At 44.1% G+C, this 25,847-nt stretch overlaps 2 protein-coding genes across 3 annotated transcripts in view; both read right to left on the bottom strand.

The window, feature by feature from the left end:
- Stx12 (syntaxin 12) overlaps positions 1 to 4,986 on the bottom strand; it is a 42,081-nt gene extending 37,095 nt beyond the window's left edge. Inside the window, exon 1 of the mRNA XM_042688649.1 lies at positions 4,753 to 4,986. Within this exon, the coding sequence (XP_042544583.1) occupies positions 4,753 to 4,870 (118 nt within the window). The 5' untranslated portion in view covers positions 4,871 to 4,986. The remainder of the gene's footprint in view (positions 1 to 4,752) is intronic.
- A 10,979-nt stretch (positions 4,987 to 15,965) lies between these two features.
- Positions 15,966 to 25,847, bottom strand: part of Fam76a (family with sequence similarity 76 member A) — a 30,023-nt gene continuing 20,141 nt past the window's right edge. The window contains exons 6-8 of one of the 2 annotated variants that reach the window (XM_042688612.1): positions 21,922 to 22,057; positions 17,369 to 17,470; positions 15,966 to 16,369 (exon numbers count right to left, since the gene is read on the bottom strand). In XM_042688612.1, coding sequence (XP_042544546.1) covers positions 16,283 to 16,369; positions 17,369 to 17,470; positions 21,922 to 22,057 — 325 coding nt within the window. In that variant the 3' untranslated portion in view covers positions 15,966 to 16,282. The remainder of the gene's footprint in view (positions 16,370 to 17,368; positions 17,471 to 21,921; positions 22,058 to 25,847) is intronic. The other variant, XM_042688611.1, reaches the window with a different exon arrangement.

Below are 25,847 nucleotides of genomic sequence, written 5' to 3'. Positions count from 1 at the left end.
GGTTGGTATAATTTGTGGAGGTGAAGGGAAAAAACAAATTGTTTAAATAGGGGATACAGGTGGACCCATTACAACAATGAGATGTACGAGTCGTTATGTGGAAAAAAGAACTTTACAACTATGGTGGGGGGAGAGGATTGGAGGGTGGGGGGAGGATGGGAAGGGATGGGAAGTGGAATCAAAGGAGGAGGCTACAATGCTTGATAAGAAATGTACTCATTATCTTGCCCATGTAATTGTAACCCCTCTGTACAGTATTTTCACAATAAAAATTAAAAAAAAAAAAAAAAAGAAATAGTGAAAGCAGGGCTGGGAAGGTGGCTCAGTGGTAGAGCGCTTGCCTTGCTTGCAGTGAGGCCCTGAGTTCAATTCCTCAGCACTACATAAGCAGAAAAAGGAGGAAGTGGTACTGTGGCTCAAGTGGTAGAGTGCTAGCCTTGAGCTGAAGAGCTGAGGGACAGCGCCCTGGCCGAGAGTTCAGGCCCCACAACCGACACAAACAAACAAAAAAACAAAAAGAAATAGTGAAAGCAGAGTGGTCCCAGGCAGCAGACCACACAGAGCCACCACAGTGCTTGACAAAGTAAATACAGTATGGTCAGGATGAATTTGAAGTCTAAGACTATAACCAGACACACGAGAAGTACACTATTGGATGCTGAGATGAAAGCTTAAAGGGGACAGCAATGAAATAACAATAACAAAAAAAAGCAAAAGCCGGGCGCCGGTGGCTCACGCCTGTAACCCTAGCTACTCAGGAGGCTGAGATCTGAGGATCGCGGTTCAAAGCCAGCCTGGGCAGGAGAGACCGTGAGACTCCTATCTCCAATAAACCACCAGAAAACCAGAAGTGGCGCTGTAGCTCAAGTGGTAGAGCGCTTGCCTTGAGCTGAAGAGCTGAGGGACAGCGCCCAGGCCCAGAGTTCAAGCCCCACGACCGCCAAAAAAAAAAAAAAAAAAGCAAATAAGAAAACAAAACCCCAAGGACTTCATAAACACTTAAAAGTCTCACTGTTTCACCAGACGCCAGTGGCTCATGCCTATAATCCTAGCTACTCAGGAGGCTTGAGATCTGAGGATCATGAGTCCAGTCCGTGAGCCTCTTATTTCCAATTAACCATCAAAGAGCCAGAAGTGGTGCTGTGTGGTAGAGCGCTAGTCTTGAGCTGAAGAGCTGAGGGACAGCGCCCAGGCTCAGAGTTCATGCCCCATGACTGACAAAAAAAAAAGAAGTTTCACTGTTCCTTCTTTTTTTCAATTAACAAAACCTGCCAGTAAGCCACATAAGGAACAGAAATGCTTCTTTGTTTCACTATTTACTTCAAAGCAACTAGATTTTTCTCTACATCTGCTTCAGCTCTCTCTCAGACCCTCAGTAATCAGAGCCAAGAACTGCAGATCCTGAGCTCAACAGTCTGTACCAGGCAGCCAACCTTAGCTGTACTTGTAATGACCTGTGCAGTGAGTTGCCAATGTGCTCAGCAATTCTGAAGCCATGTCTACGGCTGAGCAGTTGAGAAAGAAAGAACAGTTATTCTCTGCGGTCCTTCAAGGTTGTATGGGTAGGTGGATATGTGTCTACAAGCCTATTGCCCAAAGGGGTATTTGGGTATGCCAGCTGTGCCTTGGAGAAACACTCACCTGATAACTGGGTAGACTCAATGTCATCCTACTAATGTCAAATTCCCAATTCTTCACCAAACAATTCTAAGGGAATTTTTTTTTTTTCCCAATTCTGGAGTTTGAACTAGGCACTGTCCCTGAGCTTCTTTTGCTCAAGACCAGCACTCAACCGCTTGAGCCACAGCACCAACTTCTGGCTTTTTCTGTGTATGTGGTACTGAGGAATCCAATCCAAGGCTTCACACATATTAGGCAAGCATTCCACTACTAAGCCACATTCCCAGCCCTCTAGGGGAAAATTTTCAACACACATTACCTAGGGTCATAGGATATGGTAAGTACCACTTGTTTTGTTTTTTTTTGGTCCAGTCGTGGGGCCTGAACTCTGGGCCTGGGTGCTGTCCCTCAGCTCTTCAGCTCAAGGCTAGCGCTCTACCACTTGAGCCACAGCACCACTTCTGGCTTTTTTCTTTTTGCTTATGTTGCTGAGGAATTGAACCCAGGGCCTCAGGCATACAAGGCAAGCGCTCTACCACTGAGCCACCTTCCCAGCCCCAGTACCACTTGTTCTATGAGGGAAGAAGCTGAAAGGATTGCAAACTGACAGAAAGGCCTCATTCATTCAAATTAGTTGAATACATTCACACATTTGATCAACGCCTCTCTGACCTCTCGCCTTTCCTACTTCCCTTCTGCTCTGAACTTCAGCATGAGTGGGATATCTCCACTATTCACAAAGCCCCTTCCCTCACTCAGTCAGTGTCCGCCTGCTCATCTCCTCAGAGGACTTCCTTGACCAACTTTCCTAAAATAGCACATCCATCCCTGCTGTCCCTTCCTGCTCTACCCACTTACCCTGCTTTATTTTCCTTTTAGCACGTGCTACATTTTTATATGCGCGTGTATATGCCTATAGGGATATATACGTATGTAATTAGATATATAATATACATATATACATAATTTCCATAGTCATTATACACGTATGTATATGCACACATACACGTGTGCACACGCACGTGCACACACACACACACACACACACATTCTCCCCCAATGCCTCCAATGTTATTTATATCTCTTCTACAGTACCAATCCCTCTCAACTTTATATTTTGAAAGAATCTATGTCAGTTTCTTTTTTTTTTTTTTTTTTGGAGGGGGGGGCCATGGGTCCGGTCATGGGGCTGAACTCTGGGCCTGGGCGCTGTCCCTCAGCTCTTCAGCTCAAGGCTAGCGCTCTACCACTTGAGCCACAGCACCACTTCCGGCTTTTTTCTTTTTTCTTATGTGGTGCTGAGGAATCGAACTCAGGGCCTCAGGCATGCAAAGCAAGTGCTCTACCACTGAGTCACCTTTCCAGCCCCATCTATGTCAGTTTCTATACTTACTACATAACCTGATATTCAAATAAATACAGAACATTTCATAAACAGAAATTAAAATCAGATTTAGCTTTAACAAGAAACTAATCAGCCTTGAACCAGACTTTTCTGATTTAACCTGTATTATAGCTCTCTCACAAAGAAAAATTAGGAAACAAACTACCATATTTTCATGTTAATTTTTTTCTAATTTTGGAATTTAATAGGCCACATATTCCTCTTCCCAGCTCCAAATTCCCTAGACTCTTTCCCTTCCCATTATGAACTCTACCTGTCCTGTCAAGTTCTACAAGTTCTCTTCCTCTCTCTCTCTTCCATGCGCACACACGCGCGCGCACCCACACACACCCACACACACACACATTTTTGGGGATGGGGTCACTCATGGAGCTTGAACTCAGGGCCTGGGCACTGTATGTGAGCTCTTTTGCTCCAGGCTAGCACTCTACCACTTGAGCCACAGCTCTACTTCCAGCGTTTTGTATGGTTACTTGAAGATAGATTCTCTGCCCAGGCTGGCTTGGAACCACAATCCTCAGATCTCAACCTCCTGAGTAGCTATGATTATAGGTGTGAGCCACTAGAGCCCAGCTACAAGTTCTTTATTTAAATCTTAAATATGATAGGCTATTTAAAAATGATAGATTGTTCTTTAAAATATAGGACATAATTGTAATTCAGGACTAACTAGTTCTACCTGTTAACAGAATACAACCAGATTCACAAAACACACTAATAAAGGAGAAGGATTATGATCACCATGCTTTCCAAGAAAACTTGCTCCTGCAGAAATTCTGTTTATAAGGGTCCAAGCAACAGACTGTACTTGACTTATACTGCTACAATCTCGCTCAGGCCCGTAATGAGGAGGAGGGAGTTTTCAAGACCAGCAATGGCACCCTGAATTCCACCGCCAGCTCTACCAATTTCTTATGTGCTAAGTGGTTCTGGCTGAGACCCTGAACTTCTCTGCATATGACTTGTTCAAAAAAGTAGCTCGATGGGGAAGGAGTTATGAAAATTTTATCTGTTTTGAAATCCAAAACTATAAACAAATATTTGCTACCAAAGACATGATAACATAAAATTGAAATGTGTTCAGTGAATTCTCTTTATTGAAACAGAAGACATCCGACCCTTCAAAATACCATGCACTGTGTCTGATTTCTAAATTCATTACAGGAAGAAGTGGGTATGAAGTCATCCAAGCATACGCACCCTCCACTTCCCTTAATTGAAAGTTGCTGATTTCCGAGGAGCCAGTGGCTGAGCTGAAAGTCGGCCTAAAACCTCAATCAGTAAACAACCCCCCCGATCCAAACTGGCCAAAGAGGAAGGCGAGGTGGGCGGAGGGGACAGGAAAAACTCGGCTGGCCGCGGCACCAAGTCCAGGCACCCGGAGCCCGCGAGGTGACCCAGTCATCCCCTCCCACCCTGATTGTCAGATCTGCGGTGTGGGCCTCGACGACACCAGGCGCACAGAACTCCTAAAGAAACCGGGGCTGCGTCTGGGACTCCGGACTTTCGGCTGCTGGGGTCCGACAAGGCGCGGGGATGACAGCCCGCCGCCCCCGAGGAGGAAGCCCGTGACCGCCCAGGCGTGGCCTTGTCCGTGGCCCCGGCCGGGCCCTTCGTCCCGGCAGCTTCGCCCAGGCCTGTCCCCGACACGCCCCTCACTCCCTCGTTGGACCCCCCCCACTCCCTCGCCGGGACCCCCATTCCCCGCTGGGCCCCCCCGGGCTCACTGTCTTGGCTGATTCGCTGGATGTTCCCTTTGCATGTCTGGATGATGCTGTTGAAATCCCGGAGCTGGGGCCCCGAAGGCCCCGGGTTCCGATACATGTCTAAGGGACCGTAGGACATGACCGGGGAGCTGACACCGGCAAGCCCTGCACCGCGCTCCAACCGGAAACAGCCACCAGCCGAGACCCACGGGCTGAGAAGGAAACCGGGAAGAGAAAGGGCGGGGAAGGGGCTGAGGCTGCGTGCGCACTGGCCCCACCCACACGTATGGCGCATGCGTCCGTTCTGCCCCCCACCCCCACCCCTCCCCGCCTCTACCCCCGAGGTGCGCAGGCGCAACTGGAATTGATGCTTGCCTGGTAGCTTAGATACCGGATTCCTTCCGGCTAAGAGATGAAGGGCGGGGCGATGACGTCATACTGTGGGGACTAGGATTGGCCGAGCTTGCGCGGCGGTGCGGTTTCTCTCCGCGGCACCGGGACCTGGAGGCTGGAATTTTTCAGTTTGCATAAAATTGTATGTTCTCAGCCCTTACATCCTATTCTGAGCACTCAGGCCCAAACACGAGAGACCTAGACTAACTGGAGACTCATCCGTAACCGAAGCCCGACTCAAAATTCCACTCTGTTTCCACCCTCGGTGGCGTTGGTCGTATTTGAGGAATAATCGGATGGTTCGCAAACCCATTTTCCTATCTCCCTCCACTCCTCTTTTTTTTTCTCTTCTTTTTTTGGCAGTACTGGGATTTGAACCCAGAGCTTTGGGCTTGCTACACCGGCTCTCTACCTCTCGGGTCACGCTGCCAACCTTTTCTAGCTCTCTCCAGTCCTATCCACCCTTCTTCTAGTCTAAGAATGCAATAATAATCGTGTTTGTTCTGCACGGACAGCATGTGAATCCTAACTGCAATTCACTCCCTCACCGCAAAGCACTTTCACAGCAGGGACTATGTTCTATTTGTAGTTTATCGTTGAAATGCGTAACAGATAGTCGAGTTTGAAAATATTGATGTAAAGTCCCCAAGCAAAGTAAGTATCACTTCTGCTTATACTGAGAGAAAATTAAGACCACAGATGGTTGTTTATTGAAATTTTACTGTAAAACCCAAGCACTAAATTGACTCTATTACCTTGCTGATTCCCTAAACTCATTCCCATGTTCCCAAATTCTCTAAATTCCTCCCAAATAGCCTGTTCATCATACCTCAGTAAGGATTTATTGGAGAACTTGATTCCTAAAATTTAAAAATCGTTCCCTTAAGCAATTTGGAGTGTAACCGCAAGATGCTTGCATGGAAGATTTCCTTTTGTCAGCTTTTGGTAAAAGGGAAGACATGGATTCTGGCTTGGGAGGATCCAAGTGAGAATGTGAAGGTCCATTAGCAGTTTTCTATGTTCTCTGTTCCACCCAAATTGACTCCTTTTGCAGTTTCAGAAATCAAAGAGCTTGCTTTTTTGCTTTTTTTTTTTTTTTTTTGTCGGTGATGGGGCTTGAACTCTGAGCCTGGGCGCTGTCCCTGCGCTCTTCAGCTCAAGGAGAGCACTCACCCCGCAGCAGCTTGCCTTTGTAGGAAGGGCCCCCAAACGCATGAAAAAGCCTGTATTCAGTCTTAGAGGCTTTTAAAGCAAGGCATCTCTTTTTCCTTGGTGCATAATTATGAGAGCTTTGTTTTCCTTTTACTGAAAATGACAGGTACATGCATTATGTTCATAAATTGACATGTTGTACTGAAACCCCTCCATAGCGCCCTTGCCTAGTATGTGAGAGACTGTATTCACTCTCCAATACTGAGAAAAAATAAATCCAAACAAGACAATAAAAATATAAATGGAACCAGGCGCTGGTGCCTCACGCCTGTAATCCTAGCTACTCAGGAGGCTGAGATCTGAGGATCGCGGTTCAAAGCCAGCCTGGTCAGGAAAGATCATGAGACTCCTATCTCCAATAAACTACCAGAAAACCGGAAGTGGCGCTGTAGCTCAAGTGGTAGAGCGCTCACCTTGAGCTGAAGAGCTGAGGGACAGCACCCAGGCCCAGAGTTCAAGCCCCATGACCAACCAAAAAAAAAATATATATATATAGATATAGATATATAGAAAGAGAGAGAGAGAGGTGGCTCAGTGGTAGAGTGCTTGCCTTGCATGCATGAGGCCCTGGGTTCGATTCCTCAGCACCACATAAGCAAAAAGAAAAAAGCCGGAAGTGGCACTGTGGCTCAAGTGGTAGAGCGCTAGCCTTGAGCTGAAGAGCTGAGGGACAGCACCCAGGCCCAGAGTTCAGGCTCCACGACCGGACCCAAAAAATAAAAAATAACTGGGCAGATGAACTTTTGTTAGTATATTAATTGTACAAGTGTTTTTTTAATTTATTTTTATTGTGAAAATATGGTATAGAGGGGTTACAATTACATGGGCAAGATAATGAATACATTTCTTATCATGCATTGTTGCCGCCTCTTTTGTTTTCCCTTCCCATCCCTTCCCATCTCCCACTCCCCATACTTGAATCAAATTACTCTTTTCTATTAATGTTACATATCTCCCCTTTCCACATCTTCCTTGAACCTTGTTTTCTTCTTTTGAGCCAATGATTAGCAATCACCTGGGACCTATTATACAGCCCAGGATGTCCTGTAATTCAATTCTCCTGCCTTAGCCTCCTAAATCCTGGGATTATAGTCGTGCACAATACACCTGGTTTGTTGTTAAAATCCTAGTAAGACTGATGTGGCACCAACCTATAATCCCAGCTATTCTGGACACTGAGGTAGAAGGATCTCTGTATGAGACCAGCTGGAGCAAAAGTGTATAACCCTGTAAACTAAAAAGCAAAATGACTAGGTGCATGCCTCAAGTGGCAGAATGCTTGGCTAGAACTTTAGTTCCATTTCACTTAAAGCAAAAAAAAAAAACCTTATAATTTGTGAAGTCCATGTCTAATCCTATAGAAAAGCCAGGCACTGGTGGCTCATGCCTGTAATTGTAGCTACTCAGGAGGCTGAGAACAGAGGATCGTGGTTCAAAGCCAGCCCAGGCAAGAAACCATGAGACTTTTTTTTTTTTGGGGGGGGGGGGTGTCTGGTCGTGGGGCCTGAACTCTGAGCCTGGGCGCTGTCCCTCAGCTCTTCAGCTCAAGGCTTGCACTCTACCACTTGAGCCACAGCACCACTTCCAGCTTTTTTCTTTTTTCTTATCTGGTGCTGAGGAATCGAACCCAGGGTCTCATGCATGCAAGGCAAGCACTCTACCACTGAGCCACCTTCCCAGCCCCTCCATGAGACTCTTATCTCCAATTAACCACCAGAAAACTGGAAGTGGCACTGTGGTTCAAGTGGTATAGCACTAGCCTTGAACTGAAGAGCTGAGGGGCAGCACCCAGGCCCAGAGTTCAAGACCCATGACCAACAAAACAACAACAACAAATCCTATAGAAATTCATGTAAATTGTCCTTTTTGCCTGTAAAAGCCTTAAGGTTTTTTCCTTTACATTTGACACTATTTAGTGAAATTAGAGCCTGACAACTGGTGGCTCATGTCTGTAATCCTAGCTATTCAGGAGGCTGAGACCTGAAGACTGAGCTTCTTCACTAGCCCACAATTAGGAAAGTCCATGAGACTCATCTCTCCAATAAATTACTCAGAAACAGCTGAAAGTGATACGGTGGCTCAAGTGGTAGAGCACTAGTGTTGAACAAAATGACAGGACTGGGACAGTGCCCAGGCTTGAGTTCAAGCCTCAGGACCAGCAAAAACTAAAGTTTTTTTTTGTTGTTTTTTTTTTGGGGGGGATCCGGTTGTGGGGCCTGAACTCTGGGCCTGGACGCTGTCCCTCAGCTCTACCAGTTGAGCCACAGCACCACTTCTGGCTTTTTTCTTTGCTTATGTGGTGCTGAGGAATCAAACCCAGGGCCTCATGCATGCAAAGCAAGCACTCTACCACTGAGCCACCTTCCCAGCCCCAGAAATAAAGTTAAATTAATTACATAGAGGAGATTTATTGTCACATTTCCACAGGTGTTTACAATATATTCCAATTAATTTCACTCCCTCTTATCATTCTTCCTACCCCCATCTTCCCTTCCCAAAACTTTTTTTTTTTTTTGCTGGTCATGTGACCTGAATTCTGGGCCTGGGTACTGTCCCTCAGCTCATCAGCTGAGGGCAAGTGCTCTACCACTTGAGCCATAGCAACACTTACGGCTTTTTCTGCTTATGTGATGCTGAGGAATTGAACCCAGGGCTTCATGCATGCAAGGCAAGCACTCTACCTCTGAGCCATCTTCCCAGCCTCTTCCCAAAACTTTTTTTGGGAGGTATGTGGGTGTCAGCACTTGGCTTTTTCATTTAAGGCCGATGTTCCACCAACTGAGTCATACCTACGGGTCTGGCTTTTTGGTCGTTAATTGGAGATAAGTCTCTTTGATTTAGCTGCCCAGGTAAGATTTGAACTGCAGTTCTTAGATCTTAGCCTCCTGTGTAACTAGGATTATAGGCATGAGTCACTGGTACCCAATCATACAAAATTTTAATATATTTCATTGTTCTATTTTCATCTTTGCAAACAGTCTACTTTGGCCATATTTATCCTTCCTCCCCCTTAATCCCACCCCTTCCTGCTAGAACACACCTCCCCCTACACACTTACAGAGCCTAGAACTGATTTATCTTTCCTCACCTCCAATCCCAATTGATCAATAGCTTTCAAGGTTCTTTTTTTCTTTTTTAAAATTTTATTTTATTTTATTTGAGAACATACTGTACAGAGGGGTTACAATTACATGGGCAGGATAATGCATACATTTCTTACCAAGCATTGCAGCCACCTCCTTTGTTTACCCTTCACCTCCCTTCCCAGCCTCTCCCCTCCCCCCCACCCAATCCTTCCCCCCCCCCCCCCACCCCCCCACCGACATTGTAAAGCTCTCAAGGTTCTTTATGCAGCTTTCATTTATACTTTCAATGTACTTCAAATTTTTTCCTTTCCATTTTCCCCTTCAGTAAAGGTATTTTTTCTCCTAGGAATTGAAGAAATAATTGTTTTCTTTCTCTGTGGTATTTTTTTGGGGGGGCATTTGTTATTTATAAGACTCATTTATTTCTGTGAGAGAGACACAGGTGGAAATTTTTTTCTTTTTTTTTTTTTAATTGTGAAAATACCGTACAGAGGGGTTACAATTACATGGGCAAGGTAATGAGTACATTTCTTTTCTTTTCTTTTTGGCTGTGGGGCCTAGGCGCTGTCCCTTAGCTCTTCAGTTCAAGGCTAGCGCTCTACCACTTGAGCCACAGTGCCACTTCTGGCTTTTTTCTTTTTGCTTATGTGGTGCTGAGGAATTGAACCCAGGGCCTCATTCATGCAAGGAAAGCGCTCTACCACTGAGCCACCTTCCCAGACCTTACTTGCTAGGAACGTGGCTTAGTGGTAGAGTGCTTACCTAACATGCATGAAGCCCTGGGTTTGATTCCTCAGTACTACATAAACAGAAAAAGCTATAAGTGACACTGTGGCTCAAGTGGTAGAGTGCTAGCCTTGAGCAAAAGAAGGTCAGGGACAGTGCCCAGGCCCTGAATTCAAACTTCAGGACTGGCAAAAAAAAAAAGAAAGAAAGAAAGAAAGAAAAGAAAAGAAGAAAAAATTCCCGGTGGGGGGGAAAGGAAGGAAGGGGGGAGATGGGAAGGGGAAACAAAGGAGGAGGCAACAATGCTTGATAAGAAATGTACTCACAGGGCTAGGGCTAGGAAGGTGGCTCATTGGTAGAGTGCTTGCCTTGCATGCATGAGGCCCTAGGTTCGATTCCTCAGCACCACATAAGCAGAAAAAGCTGGAAGTGGCACTGTGGCTCAAGTGGTAGAGCGCTAGCCTTGAACTGAAGAGCTAAGGGACAGCGCTTAGGCCCAGAGTTCAGGCCCCACAGCCAAAAAGAAAAGAAAAGAAATGTACTCATTACCTTGCCCATGTAATTATAACCCCTCTGTACGGTATTTTCACAATTAAAAAAAAAAAGAAAAAAATTTCCCTGTGTCTCTCTCACAGAAATAAATGAGTCTTATAACAAAAGCCCAATATACATGTATTGAACTAATACATGAATAAAAAGTCAGGCACAGGTGGCACAATAATACTAGCTACTTAGGAGGCTGAGATATGAGGATCACGGTTCAAAGCCAGCCTACGCAGGAAAGTCTGTGAGACTCTTCCAATTAAACACCAAAATAAGCCTGAAGTGAAGCTGTGGCTCAAATGGTAGAGTGCTGCTTTGAGCACAAAAGCTCAGAGACAGCATGTAGGTCCTGAGTTCAAGACCCAAGAATGGCATTGTTTTAAAAAAAGGTTAAGGGCTGGGAAGGTGGCTCAGTGGTAGAGTGTTGCCTCGCATGCATGAGGCCCTGGGTTCAATTCCTCAGCACCACATAAACAGAAAAAGCCAGAAGTGGTGCTGCGGCTCAAGTGGTAGAGCGTTAGCCTGGAGCTGAAGAGCTAAGGGACAGTGCCCAGGGCCAAAGTTCAGGCCCCATGACCGAGAAAAAAAAAAAAGGTAAAATTATTTGTGTTTGCTGGTCTTGGGGCTCTAGCTATCTATCTATCTGTCTCTCGTCTACCACCTATCTATCTATAGAAAGAGACACACAGAAAGAGACAGAGACAGAGACAAACAGAGAATATGTATAAAAGCAGCTCTGTGGTTGGTTGTTTTTGTGGTACTGGGGATCAGCCTAGGGCTATTCAGCATGCCAGTAACTACTACTACTGAGCCACGTCCTCAGAAACAGGCTTTTTTAAATAGCCTCAAAGCATACCAGGGATATGTGTAAAAGGATTATCATCAGTTCTGAGCTATCAAGAGGATTCAGGATCCCTGTTTCCTAGGAAACTAAAATGTGAAGATAAACGTGGAATGTTGTACTTGGAAACATCTTATCTGAAGCTTTGCACCTGTGTCAGAAATTCAGGCTGTTTCTCTTTGTCCAAACAACTCACATTCTCCCAGAGCAGCTTTTTATTTATTTAATTTTTGTCAGTCCTGGGTCTTGGACTCCGGGCCTGGGCACTTCCTAGAGCCTCTTTGTGCTCAATGCTACCATTTGAGCCACAGCTCCACTTCTGGCTTTTTCTGAGTAATTTATTGGAGATAAGAATCCCAGGGACTTTTTTGCCCCAGCCAGCTTCGAACTGCAGTCCTCAGATCTCAGCCTACTGAGTAGCTAGGATTATAGACATGAGCCAGGAATGCCTGTCTTAAGAGTAGTTTTCTGATAGTTCAAACAAACAGAAAATTTAAATACCTAGTACTTTAAATGTTTGGTTTGTGATTTTTTTTAAACCATTTTTTTGGTCTTTTCTTTTTTGGTACTGGGGATCAAAATCAGCACATTGTACTTGCTTTACCACCCCGAGCTACATCTCAATGCTAAATACTGAGGATTTAGCATTACTCATAGCATTCAGTTCTTTTGTTAATTAACAAAAATAGTCTTGGAAGTGGCGCTGTAGCTCAAGTGGTAGAGCACTGGCCTTGAGTTGAAGAGCTGAGGGACAACGCCCAGGCCCAGAGTTCAAGCCCCACGACCGACAAAAAAAAACAAAAACTATATAGAGCAAACAAAAATAGGCTTTCAGGCTTGTCTCCATCAAAGTGAGATTAGCAATTTGGTACAGATAAGGAAATTAGTCTGGCGCTGGTGGCTCACATCTGTAATCCTAGTTACTCGGGAGGCTGAGATCTTAGGATCATAGTTCAAAGCCAGCCCAGGCAGAAAAGTCCGTGAGACTCTTATCTCCAATAAACCACCAGAAAACTGGAAGTGCTGGTGCAGTGGCTCAAGTGGTAGAGCTAGCTGAAAGAAAGCAACCAAGCTGAGTTCAAGCCCCATGACTGATTTAAAAAAAAAAAGGGGAGGGGGCAGGGAGAGGATGGGAAGGGATGGGAAGGGGAATCAAAGGAGGAGGCTACAATGCTTGATAAGAAATGTACTCATTATCTTGCCCATGTAATTGTAACCCCTCTGTACAGTATTTTCACAAAAAAAAAAGACAAAAAAAAAAAAAAAGGAAATTACTATTCTTAGGGATTGTTGGTACTTGTCCAATAGCATACAACTGATACAACTGTTAAGTAGCAGAGTATGTGCCCTATATGCAACAATACAGTCCTAATTATATACACAGAAGATGGACTTACCAGTTGTCTCAAAACCAGGCATTGGTTCCAGAAGCATTTTTTGATACTCAATTTTTTATTAAATTATAACATGCGCAATGGAATGCAGATATGAAGTCTTCCATTCAATGCATTTTGGCCCTTGTGCCCACTCATGTGGCTAAATACCAGCCACACTAAGAAGCAGAACTTTTTTTTTTTTTTTGCCAGTCCTGGGCTTGAACTCAGGGCCTGGGCACTGTCCCTGAACTCTTTTGCTCAAGGCTAGCACTCTACCACTTGAGCCACAGCACCACTTCCAGCTTTTTCTGTTTATGTAATACTGAGGAATCGAACCCAGAGCTTCATGCATGCTAGGTAAGCACTCCACCACTAAGCCACATTCCCAGTCCAGAATTTTTTTTTTCTTTCTTCCCTTCCTTTCCTCATTCGTTCCTTTTTGTGCTGGTACTAGGGCTTGAACCCAGGGCTTAGGTGTTCTTTAGCTTTTTCACTCAAAGCTTGCTCTACCACTTGTGCCACAGCTCCATTTTTGGTCTTTTGGTAGTTAACTGGAGAGAAGTCTCACAGACTTTCCTGCCAGGCTGGCTTTGAACTGTGATCTCAGCCTCCTGAATAGCTAAGAGCCACCTGTACCAGGCTCTTTTTTTGTCAGTCATAGCTTTGAGCTCAGGGCCTGGGTACTGTCCCTGAGCTCTTTTGTTCAAGGTTAGTGCTCTACTACTTTGAGCCATAGCACCACTTCAGTTTTTCTGGTGGTTAATTGGAGATAAGAGTGTCATGGACTTTCTTACCTGGGCTGGCTTTGAACTGAGATTCTTAGATCTCAGCCTCCTGAGTAGCTAGGATTACAAATGTGAATCATCAGTGCCTGGGATGGCTAACTCTTCATACTTTTGAAGCTTCCTGTTAGGTTACAAGCAAGATAAACTGTTTTCAGGATTGAAGAGGATAATGGGATATGTCTATTGGTGACCAGGCTAGAAATAAACATAGGGCTATGGGTATAACTTAATGGTAGAGCCTTTGCCTGACATGCACAAAGTTTCCGGTTTAATACCCCACCACACACGCACACAACACAAAACACAGTTATACTTCAATTACACTTGAGTCAATATGAATTTTTATTAACACACATTTGCCAAAGTCTGTACAAACCAAAACATTCTTGTTTTAAAATGTCCATTATTACAAACATACAAAGAAATGAAAGGTGTTACCAAAAGTTAGCTACTCAATTTCATGGTAAAACAGTGTCATGATTTTTAAAAATCAAAGTTTTAAGAATTGAGATTTCTTCTTTCCCTTTTAAGAACTTATGGAAAGTTAAAAATGTGTGGATTTACTTTATATTAAATGTCAAGACCTTAAAAAAAGATTTAGTATAAAAATTATGTATGTATTTTTATATTGTCAAACTTTATGTATCTGAATTTCTCAGTCTTTAAAATAAAAAACAAGGGAACAAAACCATGACTGTCATTTCTTTCAGAATCCTTTCTCCATAGTCAAATACATCTGAAAAATATCTGACATTTAGCTTTAGCTACAAGTCTCTTGTTCAAAAAGTTACAAAACTATTTCACACTGTTTTCCTTGCTGGGATGCAAACTGATAAAAATGCAACATGGTCCATTGTATCTTGGATGAAAAGGAAGCCACCCACTTCTCATCTGTCCAGCTATATGCATGGCTCTTTTTTCCAGAACAATATCACAAATTACAGAATACTTTGCTTTTAACAAGTTAAATTTACTGTTACAATTTTGAGAGACTGAGAACAAATGTCTGCTGTCCTTATAATGATTACCCTTAATTCTACCTTGCTCCCTCACCATATTTATGTAGAGGTAACTGGCTTTGTTCTGTTTCATCGCACATACTACACACCTCCAATTTCCTTCACAAACATTACATAGAGGAACCTGAAGAGTATGGCTAGAAATATAAATCTATCTTCCTTCCCATGTGCCTACTGGGTCATTAAGGGAAGACAGGGTACATATGCTCTGGCAGAGGCTGTGCTGCTCCTGAGAAGCACCGATTTTCCATACACTTCCATTAAAAGCAAGGGTGCACAGGCCAGAGTGAGCAAGAGGTGAGAAGAGGGTACAGTGATATTCTCCTGATCAGACTCACAGGCCATACATATGCAGCTCATACTGACCCTCTGATATTCCAGAGTTCAAATATTATCCAGTTTTGAATATGCTAATGAAAAAAGAAATGTTTTCTGACAAATGCCCAGTATAATAACTGATAAAAGCAAGTAAAGGGTATTTTTTTTTCCCCAAAGAAGTGGCAGTGTAAGAATTTGGAATCAATCACATAAAGGAGTAGGGAAAGGGTGGGGAAGTGTCCAGTAGAACCTGGACAACCTTTCTTTCTGCCCTTACTTTAAAAAGACAGACTGTTCAAATCTTTGCAACCACCTCAAGCATCTCCTTAAATGCTCCTCCGAGAAACTCTCCAAAAGGCACTTAGCTCTGAACTTCTGCATCAAATATTTCACCTTAGTGATCGGTTTTAAGACTGTAAGGTAACAAGAAACCATCTGATTCTTTTACTAAAAGCTAGAGAATAGGACTTTATTTTCAGGAGACATCACTTTTACAAGGACTAGCTCAGCTACCATTATTCCTTTAGCAAGAAAAAGTTTCTTTTTTTAAAAAATAAATAAAACTCTGGCTATACATAGTACAAAGTTCATACATAATATACCTGGAAAAAAAAAACCCAAAGATACCCTGAAGCAAAAGCTTTATTGAGAGAGAAGGCCTCTCTCATTGTAACAAGTCTTAAGGTGGCAGTTTTTAAAGTTCAGAGAGTGGCAGTGATACACAATGAATGCAAACAATTTGCCCACGGGTATAGCAGGACCCAAGGATGAACAGAAAACATCACTCTGCACAAAACACTGAGCAGTGACCAACACACACACACACACACACACACACACACACACACACACACACACACACACACACACACACACACACACACACACACACACACACACACACACACACACACACACACACACACACACACACCCCAAAAAGTAGTATCAAAATAAAAAAAGTGGGAGGGAGGAGTAGAGGGATCTGGAGGGATCGACAGAGGGAAGAGGAAAAGGACAAGGTGGGAGTAGGGAGGAGAGAGAGTGAACTTGAAACCCCAAACACTCAAGCATGCAGTCATTAACAGCGCACAACGCGGATGTTTCCATTCAGCCCATGACAGTTGCACAAAGAAGGATAGCTGTAATAAAATAGAGATTTCTTAAGAAAGCTTGCGATTCTAGAGAACAGCCAGGTCTCCAACCCAGGACGACTCCATCTGCTGTTGCTAGGGAGCCTCTTGATGGTCTGTCATGGAGAGGTTATAGCGCCTGACTTTTCAGACTTCTTGCTCTTAGACAAGGCAGCTGCCTGCTTCAGGAGCTCTCTGTTTTTGGCCTAAAAGGAAAATAAAAATCAGTGTCAAGATTAGGATAGGTTTTCCATGCAGACATGAAAGCAAACAATGCAGAAGATTAGGAAGAAAGTCATAAGGCTACATATTTGGTTCAGGGAAGACAGTATTTGCTATAGGCTAATTGACGAGCCTCAATCTCTTGGAACTCACCAAAACAAAAGGACACTTTTTAGCTAGGCATTGGTGGCTCTTTCCCGTAATACTCAGTATACAAGAGGCTGAGATCCAACGATCACAGTTCAAAAATAGCCCAGGTAGCAAAGTCTGTGACGTGAGACTCTGATCTCTCCAATTAACCAGAAAGGGGTTGGAAGTAGAGCAGTGACTGGTAGAGTGCCAGCCCTGAGCAAAAAAAAAAAAAGCCAAATGAGAGGGAAAGGCCCTGAGTTCAAGCCTGAATAATGCCACACACCACACAGAAGTAAAACAGGTTACTTTATGCAATATAAACCAACCATGTCGTGCTTTAATGAGTTCAGTAAACAGAATCTATAATTCAGACACCTGGAATCATACATGGTATATTAAAAAAATCAAGGAACTCATTTGTTAATTCCAGTGTTTTTTTTGTTGTTGTTGTTTTTTATCTGTCCTGAGGTTTGAACTCAGGGCATGGGTAATGTCCCTTAGCATTTCTGCTTAAGGCTAGTGCTCTACCACTGGAGGCATAGCTCTACTTTCATATTTTTTGTAGTTAACTGAAGATAAGAGTCTCACAGACTTTCCTTGCAAGGCTGGCTTTGAACCACGATCCTTATATCTCAGCCTCCTGATTAGCTGCTAGGATGATAGATATGAGCCTCTGGCATTCGGCCAATTTCATGGTTCTTGAGAGAAAAAGATCAGAATATATCATAGAGTAAAATAGTAATAAAAGATATCCAAAAGGGAGATTTGGTGTGATTTCCCAAAACTTTGAGAAAAAAGAAACATGAGATGATTATTTAAAATGCAATCAGCCAAGCGCACCAGAGAATTACCTGCAATTGCTCTGCGACTTCTTTGTGTGTTTTCTCCATTTGGTTCATTTTGGCCCTCATCTGAGATTCCTGGTATTGAAAATCAGCCTTCAACTCTGTAATCTGAGGGGAACAAAACAAAACAAAAGAAATTTTTGTGTGAGGAAAGATGTTTTGATAGCAGAGATAAATGGTCCCCCAGGAAATGGAAAGCCCAAGCTTTCCTGCAGATCCCTGCCTCCATCAAAGCCAACAAGGATTCAATTTGTTCCTGAAGATCACACAAAACCATCATTATATGTCTTTGTTTCTTCTTTTGTGGTACAGGGGACTGAACCCAAGTTCTTGTACATACCAGACAAGCACTCTACTATTTCAGACTTTTTTTTTTGCCAGTCCTGGGGCTTGAACTCAAGGACTGAGCACTGTCACTGAGCTTCTTTATTTGCTTGAGGCTAGCACTCTACCACTTGAGCCACAGTACCACTTCCTGCTTTTTCTGTTTTTGGATCTCCAACCTAGGGCTTCATGCATGCCAGGCAAACACTCTACCCCTAAGCCACATTCACAACCCTCAGCCATTTGTTTTTCTTTTTCTTTTTTTTTGGTCGGTCGTGGGGCCTGAACTCTGGGCCTGGGTGCTGTCCCTAAGCTCTTCAGCTCAAGGCTAGTGCTCTACCACTTGAGCCACAGCTCCACTTCCAGCTTTTTTTTTTTTTTCCGCCTATGTGGTGCTGAGGAATCGAACCCAGGGCCTCATGCATGCAAGGCAAGCACTCTACCACTGAGCCACCTTCCCAGCCCCAGCCATTTGTTTTTGAGACAAGAATGTCACTAACTCTGTCTGAACTGGCATAAAACTCAAGATACTCCAGCCTCTACTTTCTGAGTATCTGGGATTATGTGTATGTCACTACCTCCAGTTTTGTTTTTTTTTAAGTGACTGTTTTGTTTTGGGTCAGTACTAGGGTTTAAACTACAGGTATCCAGTTTTCACTCATAGTTGATGCTCTATCAAATAAGCCATGACTACAGCAAACTTTTTGGTGGCTAACTGGAGATGGAGTCTTGAAAACACTTTTTTTTTTTGGTCAGGCATGGGACTGGAACTCTGGGCCTGGGCGCTGTCCCTGACCTCTTCAGCTCAAGGTGAGCGCTCTACCACTTGAGCCATATTGCCACATCTAGTTTTCTGGTGCTTCATTGGAGATAAAGATATAGACTTTCCTGCCTGGGCTGGCTTTGAACCATGATCCTCAAGATCTCAGCCTCCTGAGTAAGCTAGGATTATAGGCACACGCCACCAGCGCCCAGCAAGCTTCACTTTTTTTTTTTGGGGGGGGGGGGGGGTCAGTTGTGGGCCTTGAACGCAGGGCCTGGGTGCTGTCCTTGAGCCTCTTTGTGCTCAGGGCTAGCACTTAAGCACTATACCACTTGAGCTATGGTACTACTTCCAGTTTTTGAGTGGTTGAGATAAGAGTCTCATGGGGACTTTTCTGCCAGGACTGGCTTAGAACTTCAATTCTCAAATCTCAGCCTCCAGAGTAACTAAGATTATAGGCATGAGCCACTGGCACCCAGCTTTGGTTGTGGGTTTTTGTTTTTTTTTTTTTTGGGGGGGGGGGGGGTTGGATTTTTTTTTTTAGGCCTGAGTGTTGTCCCTCAGCTCTTCAGCTCAAGGTAAGTGCTCTAACACTTGAGCCATATCGCCACTTCTGGTTTTCTGGTGGTTTACTGGAGATAAGAGTCGCATAGCCCTTCCTGCCCAGACTGGCGTTGAACCGTGATCCTCAGATCACAGCCTCCCGAGTAGCTAGGCACCTGGCTTGTTTGTTTTTTAAGTTTCACTGTTGCCAAAACCTAGCAACTCAGGTCTACCTACAATCCTGAGATCCAAAGACTGAGCTTCAAAGCTAATCCAGGCACTAAAGTCTGTGAGACTAATTAACTACCAAAAAGCTGGAAGTAGATCTGTTGCTCAAAGTGGTAGAATGTTAGCCTTTAGCCCAAAAGCTCAGGAACAGTGTCCAGACTCTGAGTTTAAACCCTAGGACTGGCACAAACAAAAAACAAACAAGGATGGTTTGAAGAGCCATAAGAGTAACAGCTGAACTTTTGCCATGTTTCACCAAAGTCCACTGCATTGAACTTTAAAAAAAAAGTTTGCTTTGCTCAATCTTCAGCCAGGTTCACACCTGTATTTCTAATTCTAGTTACTCAGGAGGCTGAGGTCTGAGGGTTGCAGTTCAAAGCCAGCCCAGGCAGGAAAGTTCGTGAGACTCTTATCTCTAATAAACTACTAGAAAACCAGAAGTGGTGCTGTGGCTCAAGTGGTAGAGCGCTAGCCTTGATATAAATTGCTGAGGGACAGCACCCAGGCCCAGAGTTCAAGCCCCATGACCAACAAAAAAATAGTCTCATAAGACTTCCCTGGGGCTGGGAAGATGGCTCAGTGGTAGAGCGCTTGCCTTGCATGCCTGAGGCCCTGGGTTCGATTCCTCAGCACCACATAAGCAAAAAGAAAAAAGCTGGAAGTGGCATTGTGGCTCAAGTGGTAGAGCGCTAGCCTTGAGCTGAAGAGCTTAGGGACAGCGCCCAGGCCCAGAGTTCAGGCCCCATGACCGGACCCAAAAGAAAAAAAAAAAAAAAAAGACTTCCCTGCCGGGGCTGTAATCAGAGTGGCTCAGATTACACATGTGAGCCACCAGTGCTCAGATTTTTAGTTCAATCTTTAAGACAACCCTTTAAGGGCAGTAGACCTGTTTCATAGATGGAAAAACAGAGGTTTAGAAAAGGTTAAGTGGCAGAGAGCAAGTATCCACAAGGTTAACAAATATCAGAGCTAGATTTCAAATTCAAGGCTCATTTCAACTGCTTGCTATCCAAGGAACAGAAAGGAGGGACCTCTACTGAGAGAGGTGATGTGTGATCTGAGTTTTGAGGTACAGTAGCAGGAGGGCATATAAGGCATCTGAATGAAGGGAACAATCTGGGCATAGGCAGAGAGATGGAAGTTAACCAAGATTATCTGACTAGAGATAGGAAGCCAGGATGCCTATCAAATCAAGATGTCTCATATCAGGAAGTGTGACCTTAGTCTTTAAAAGTATAGGACACGCCGGGCACTGGTGGCTTACGCCTGTAATCCTAGCTACTCAGGAGGCTGAGATCTGAGGATCACGGTTCAAAGCCAGCCCGGGCAGGAAAGACTGTGAGACTCCTATCTCCAATAAACCACCAGAAAACCGGAAGTGGTGCTGTAGCTCAAGTGGTAGCGTGCTTGTCTTGAGCTGAAGAGCTGAAGGACAGCGCCCAGGCCCAGAGTTCAAGCCCCACGACCGAGACAAAAAAAAAAAAAAAAAAGTATAGGACACAACAGGGGCTGGGAAGGTGGCTCAGTGGTAGAGCGCTTGCCTTGCATGCCAGAGGCCCTGGGTTCCATTCCTCAGCACCACATAAGCAAAAAGAAAAAAGCTGGAAGTGGCACTGTGGCTCAAGTAGTAGAGCGCTAGCCTTGAGCTGAAGAACTGAGGGACAGAGCCCATGCCCAGAGTTCAGGCCCCATGACCGAACCCAAAAAAACAAAGTATAGGACACAACAGCTTTTTAGGCTGGCTTTGTTCAAAGCCTTAGTTCAAAGTAATAGAAGTGTCATTCTGATCAGGTCCATGAAGAGAATATACTTGGGTCCATTTTCATCTGTCAGTCACACAATAAAGTGGATGGAATATGCGTGTTCCTACGAATTTCTGCTTACTAGCAAGCTAAAGCTGAACACAGTAAAGAAAGAATAACAGGCATAGAAAGACTTGGGTCCAGTTCTTGTTCTGTCTTTTACTGCTAAGTTGGTTAGACACACTATTTAACCTCTTATGGCCTGTTTCTTCATCTGTAAACAAGGTAGGAATTAAATGACAAGAATGTAAATAATGACATTACAAATGGGGTGCGATTGTGTGGATTTGCACACTCCCAGCCCTCAGGAGGCTGGAGCAGGAGGACTGCTTGAACCCAGGAGGCCGAAGTCAGCCTAAGCAATACAAAGAGACCTCACATCAAAAAAGAAATTGCCAGGCGCTGGTGGGTGGCTCATGCCTGTAATCCTAGCTACTCAGGAGGCTGAGATCTGAGGATCTCGGTTCAAAGCCACCCCAGGCAGGAAAGTCCATGAGACTCTTACCTCCAATTAACCTGTGGCTCAAGTGGTAGAGCACTTGCCTTGAGCTTAAGAGCAGAGGGACAGCGCCCAGGCTCAGAGGTCAAGCCCCATGACCGACAAAAAAAAAAAAAAAGACAAAATGAGATATTCTGAGAAGCTGAAAGTAAAGCAGAAATAATAAACATGAATTAGAATAAAAATGTAAGAAGTTCCCTTCAAGAGGGAGGACAATTCTTAGACCGTAGGAAGGTAAGTCTTGGCCTAGGGGGACTGAGCAAGGTAATGCCATCCCATGAATCACATGGCTATGAGAATCTCTGAAAACATCAATGTATCCAACCAGATCAAACATGTAAAACTGTTACCATCCTGTCCCAGACTATGTGATTGTAACCTTGGATCTTTCTAGCCATACCTTCTTCTCCTTCTCTAAGATCATTTGATCCTTCTGATGTAACATCTTCTTCAGAGTTGCCACCTCTTCCTTCAGCTGGGCAATGATGACAAAGTGGTCAGTGCCTGGTGAGTCCAGGGCCAGGTCCGGAGAAAAGCTGAGCAAGAAAATGGAAGAGGAAAAAAAAAATCGTAACTTAAATGGATAAATTTTCTCTACTTGAGGATGTATTGCAGACCATGTGACTCAAACTCTTTAAGGACCCCAGTAAACTATTTGAATTCCCAGCATCAAGCATGTTGGTCCATCCTCACAAAGCTCAACAGTATTTGCTGAACTCAAACTGCACCAAGAAGGTGGAAGTCAGAAAACGATATCAAAACAAACCACAACCTGGCAGCACTTTTTCTCACATTTACTACTAAAATAGATACCATATCCCATTTAAAATCCTCATGTTTAGCCAGGCGCTGGTGGCTCACGCCTGTAATCCTAGCTACTCAGGAGGCTGAGATCTGAGGATCGCGGTTCAAAGCCAGCCTGGGCAGGAAAGACCGTGAGACTCCTATCTCCAATAAACCACCAGAAAACCGGAAGTGGCGCTGTAGCTCAAGTGGTAGAGTGCTCGCCTTCAGCTGAAGAGCTGAGGGATTGCGCCCAGGCCCAGAGTTCAAGCCCCATGACTGACAAAAAAAAAAAAAAAATCCTCATGTTTTACTGGTGAAAAAGCCACGGCTGTGATTAACTTCCTTAGAATTCAAGAATTCTGGATAATCCTCAGTTGTAAGCATAGAAATTCTGCCCTATGATGAGGTACAGCCAGTCCCTTTTCTACAAAGATGAGGCTTATGGGGAAGGAAACCAGCTTCACTTATGCTACACTTGACTGTCATTTCCATTGTCAAGAATTTTATCACCTGGGCACGACACACACCTGTAATCTCAGCATTCAGGAGATGAAGGCAGGAGGATTATGAGTCTGAGGCCAGCCTGGTATATATAGTGAGCTCTAGGCTAGGCTGAGCCATAGTACTATCCTATCTCATAGAAAGCAAAAAAAGAATTATGTGACAGGACAGGAACAAAAAGGGGCAGACTTCAAAAACACCCCACAACTAGGGTTTCCAACAGTCGGTATAGCACCTGAGCACTCCATTTTGTCCAAGTTACCAGATGGAATCTGTGTCCTTTCAGCAAAGTCCAGAGATTATACCAAAAAAATGTGTTTTCACATACAATGAACAGTTTAACCAGTGAGGACCCATAGCTTTCAGAAATTGGTTAGAGGTACCTCAGACCCAAAACAAGGGATCACTGCTAGTTCTCTAGAGAATCCCCAAAGGAAGCCTTTTTTCTTTCAGAAGAGCGGTTTCTTTCTGAATTTTACCAGAGTAAGACTTTATTGAGGCAGAGCAAATGCAAATTCAAAAGGAAATTCTCAAAGGAAATAGACTGTGGGAAACAACAAAGTAGTTGAGTGGCTTTCAGAACAATCTAAAGCAAAACAATAAACCTACATCCTTTTCCTAAGGCTTAGGAAAGCCTTAGGGAGACTTGAGTGTCCCTGTGTCAACAGAACAACACCCTGTGGTTCTTCCTGTGGTTGGATTTTTTTCCTCTATCTTAAACCACATCTCATAATCACCCATTTCTCTACACAGGAAGAAACCCCAAAGAGCAGCCTGATCCTGGACATAGTACTTCATAACTGCCAATGCAAACTTTTCTATAGCTAGAATTGGAAGACATGATCCATTGACAAGATTATTGCCACCTGCCTCTCCCTCCTGCTGACTTTGAACCATGATTCTCAGATCTCAGCCTCCTGAGTAGCTCGGATTCCAGGCATGAGCCACAGGCACCCCACTCAACCTAAATCTTATTTAAACCCATAACTACAGCAATGAATGAAGCAAGAGGAATGAGACAGTATATGATTTTCCACTGCCAAAGAGCAAATGCTCTGCTACACCTGCTTCTTGAGAGAAGAGTCTTTTTGTACTAATGAATGGTTGACAAAAACAGTTCTATCTTGTATTAGAACCTAATCTCTCTGGGTCTTAACTCCTAGTTCAGTAACAACTGTTAGAAATAAAAAAAGACAGCTAGGTTAGTAAGGTAGAAAAGTCTCTTTCAAAATACCCCCAATGATAGTGAACTTCTTTTCCTGGGAAACATTTTGTTAATGTAACTTTCTGTAAAAAGCTGTTAATTTAAGAACAATCTTCTGTACTCAGGAAAACAGGTCAGGAGAATAAATGAAGCTACATGGAAAAGTGGGTCCTTTAGAAAGGGTGTGCACCTGGCTCAGCATCCTGGTAAGTTGCCTGTCCTTCATTGTGGGAGCATCCCTCTTTCTGAGCAACGGGGCACTGGAGGCTGAGAAGAATGCAGGGGAGTCCAAGAACACATATATCCTGAGGCCCATTTTCCAGCAAAGGTTCAGGCCCTCTGTGTTTAAAGTCTGTATCAGAAGAAATGCCTCAGCTCATAAAACATTTATTAGAAACCGTTAAAGACAAATTAAAAGAAATGGGATTTGATTGATAGAAAATGGTAGTGCAAGTACTCATTGGGGAGCAAAGAGGTGAAGGAGTGTTCATGGCTGCCCCGTGTTTCTGGGATGCTGACACTGACCACTACATTCTGATGTTTTCATGAATGATAGTTTCTTCTGTGTTGTAGCAGCATTTGGGTGTTTCTACTATTGAATCTTTGAAAAAGGTGGGAAAGAAGAAATGTGAATTCTTTATATTGTTAAATACCTTGACAAAAAAAAAAAAATGACAAGCCATGGGGCTGGGAAAGGAGCTCAGTGGCAGAGTGCTTGCCTTGCATGCATGAGGACTTGGGTTCGATTCCTCAGCACCACATAAGCAGAAAAAGCTAGAAGTGGCTCAGAAAAAGTTGTGGCTAACATGGTAGAGTGCTAGCCTTGAGCTGAAGACCTGAGGGATAGCACCCAGGCCCAGAGTTCAGGCCCCATGACCAACAAAAATAAATAAATTAAAAAAAAAAAAAAAAAGAAAAGAAATGACAAGCCACAAGTATGATGAGTGCTGCTCACTGTTGAGACTGCTTGTATACTGCCAATAGAAAAAATAAACAACTGTCACTAAAAAGTAGCTGGGCAAGGCGCCGGTGGCTCAGCCTGTAATTCTAGTTACTAAGGAGGCTGAGATCTGAGGATCACAGTTCAAAGCCAGCCCCGGCAGGAAAGTCCATAAACCACCAGAGAACCGGAAGTGGCACTGTGGCTCAAGTGGTAGAGTGCTAGCCTTGAGCTGAAGAACTCAGGGACAGCACCCAGGGCCCAGAGTTCAAGCCCTACAACCAACAACAACAACAAAAAAGTAGATGTTACAATGATAATGAAAATGTGCCTCGTGAAGGATGAAGGTGTTTGTGACCTTAACTAAGTATCACTATCCCACAATACTGTGAATTTTGTGAAATTTAGGTAATCGATCTCAATAAAGAAAAAAAAGTGGGCTGGGAAGGTGGCTCAGTGGTAGAGTACTTGCCTTGCATGCATGAGGCCCTGGGTTCGATTCCTCAGCACCACATAAGCAAAAAGAATAAAAAGCCAGAAGTGGCGCTGTGGCTCAAGTGGTAGAGTGCTAGCCTTGAGCTGAACAGCTGAGGGACAGCACCCAGGCCCAGAGTTCAGACCCCACGACTGGACCCAAAAAAAAAAAAAAGTAGGGGCTGGGAAGTTGGCTCAGTGGTAGAACGCTTGCCTTGCATGCCTGAGGCCCTGGGTTCTATTCCCCAGCACCACATAAGCAAAAAGAAAAAAGCCGGAAGTGGCGCTATGGCTCAAGTGGTAGACGCTAGCCTTGAGCTGAAGAGCTGAGGGACAGCACCCAGGCCCAGAGTTCAGGCCCCACGACTGGACCCCCCCCCCAAAAAAAAAAAAAGAAAAAAGAAAAGAAAGTAGCTGGTTC

This window comes from Dipodomys spectabilis, unplaced genomic scaffold (assembly GCF_019054845.1).
Source record: "Dipodomys spectabilis isolate Male_0828 unplaced genomic scaffold, ASM1905484v1 ptg000118l, whole genome shotgun sequence".
Classification (NCBI taxonomy): Eukaryota; Metazoa; Chordata; class Mammalia; order Rodentia; family Heteromyidae; genus Dipodomys; species Dipodomys spectabilis.
Note: the sequence above shows the minus strand (reverse complement) of the source record. Positions and strands in the feature narration are given on the sequence as shown.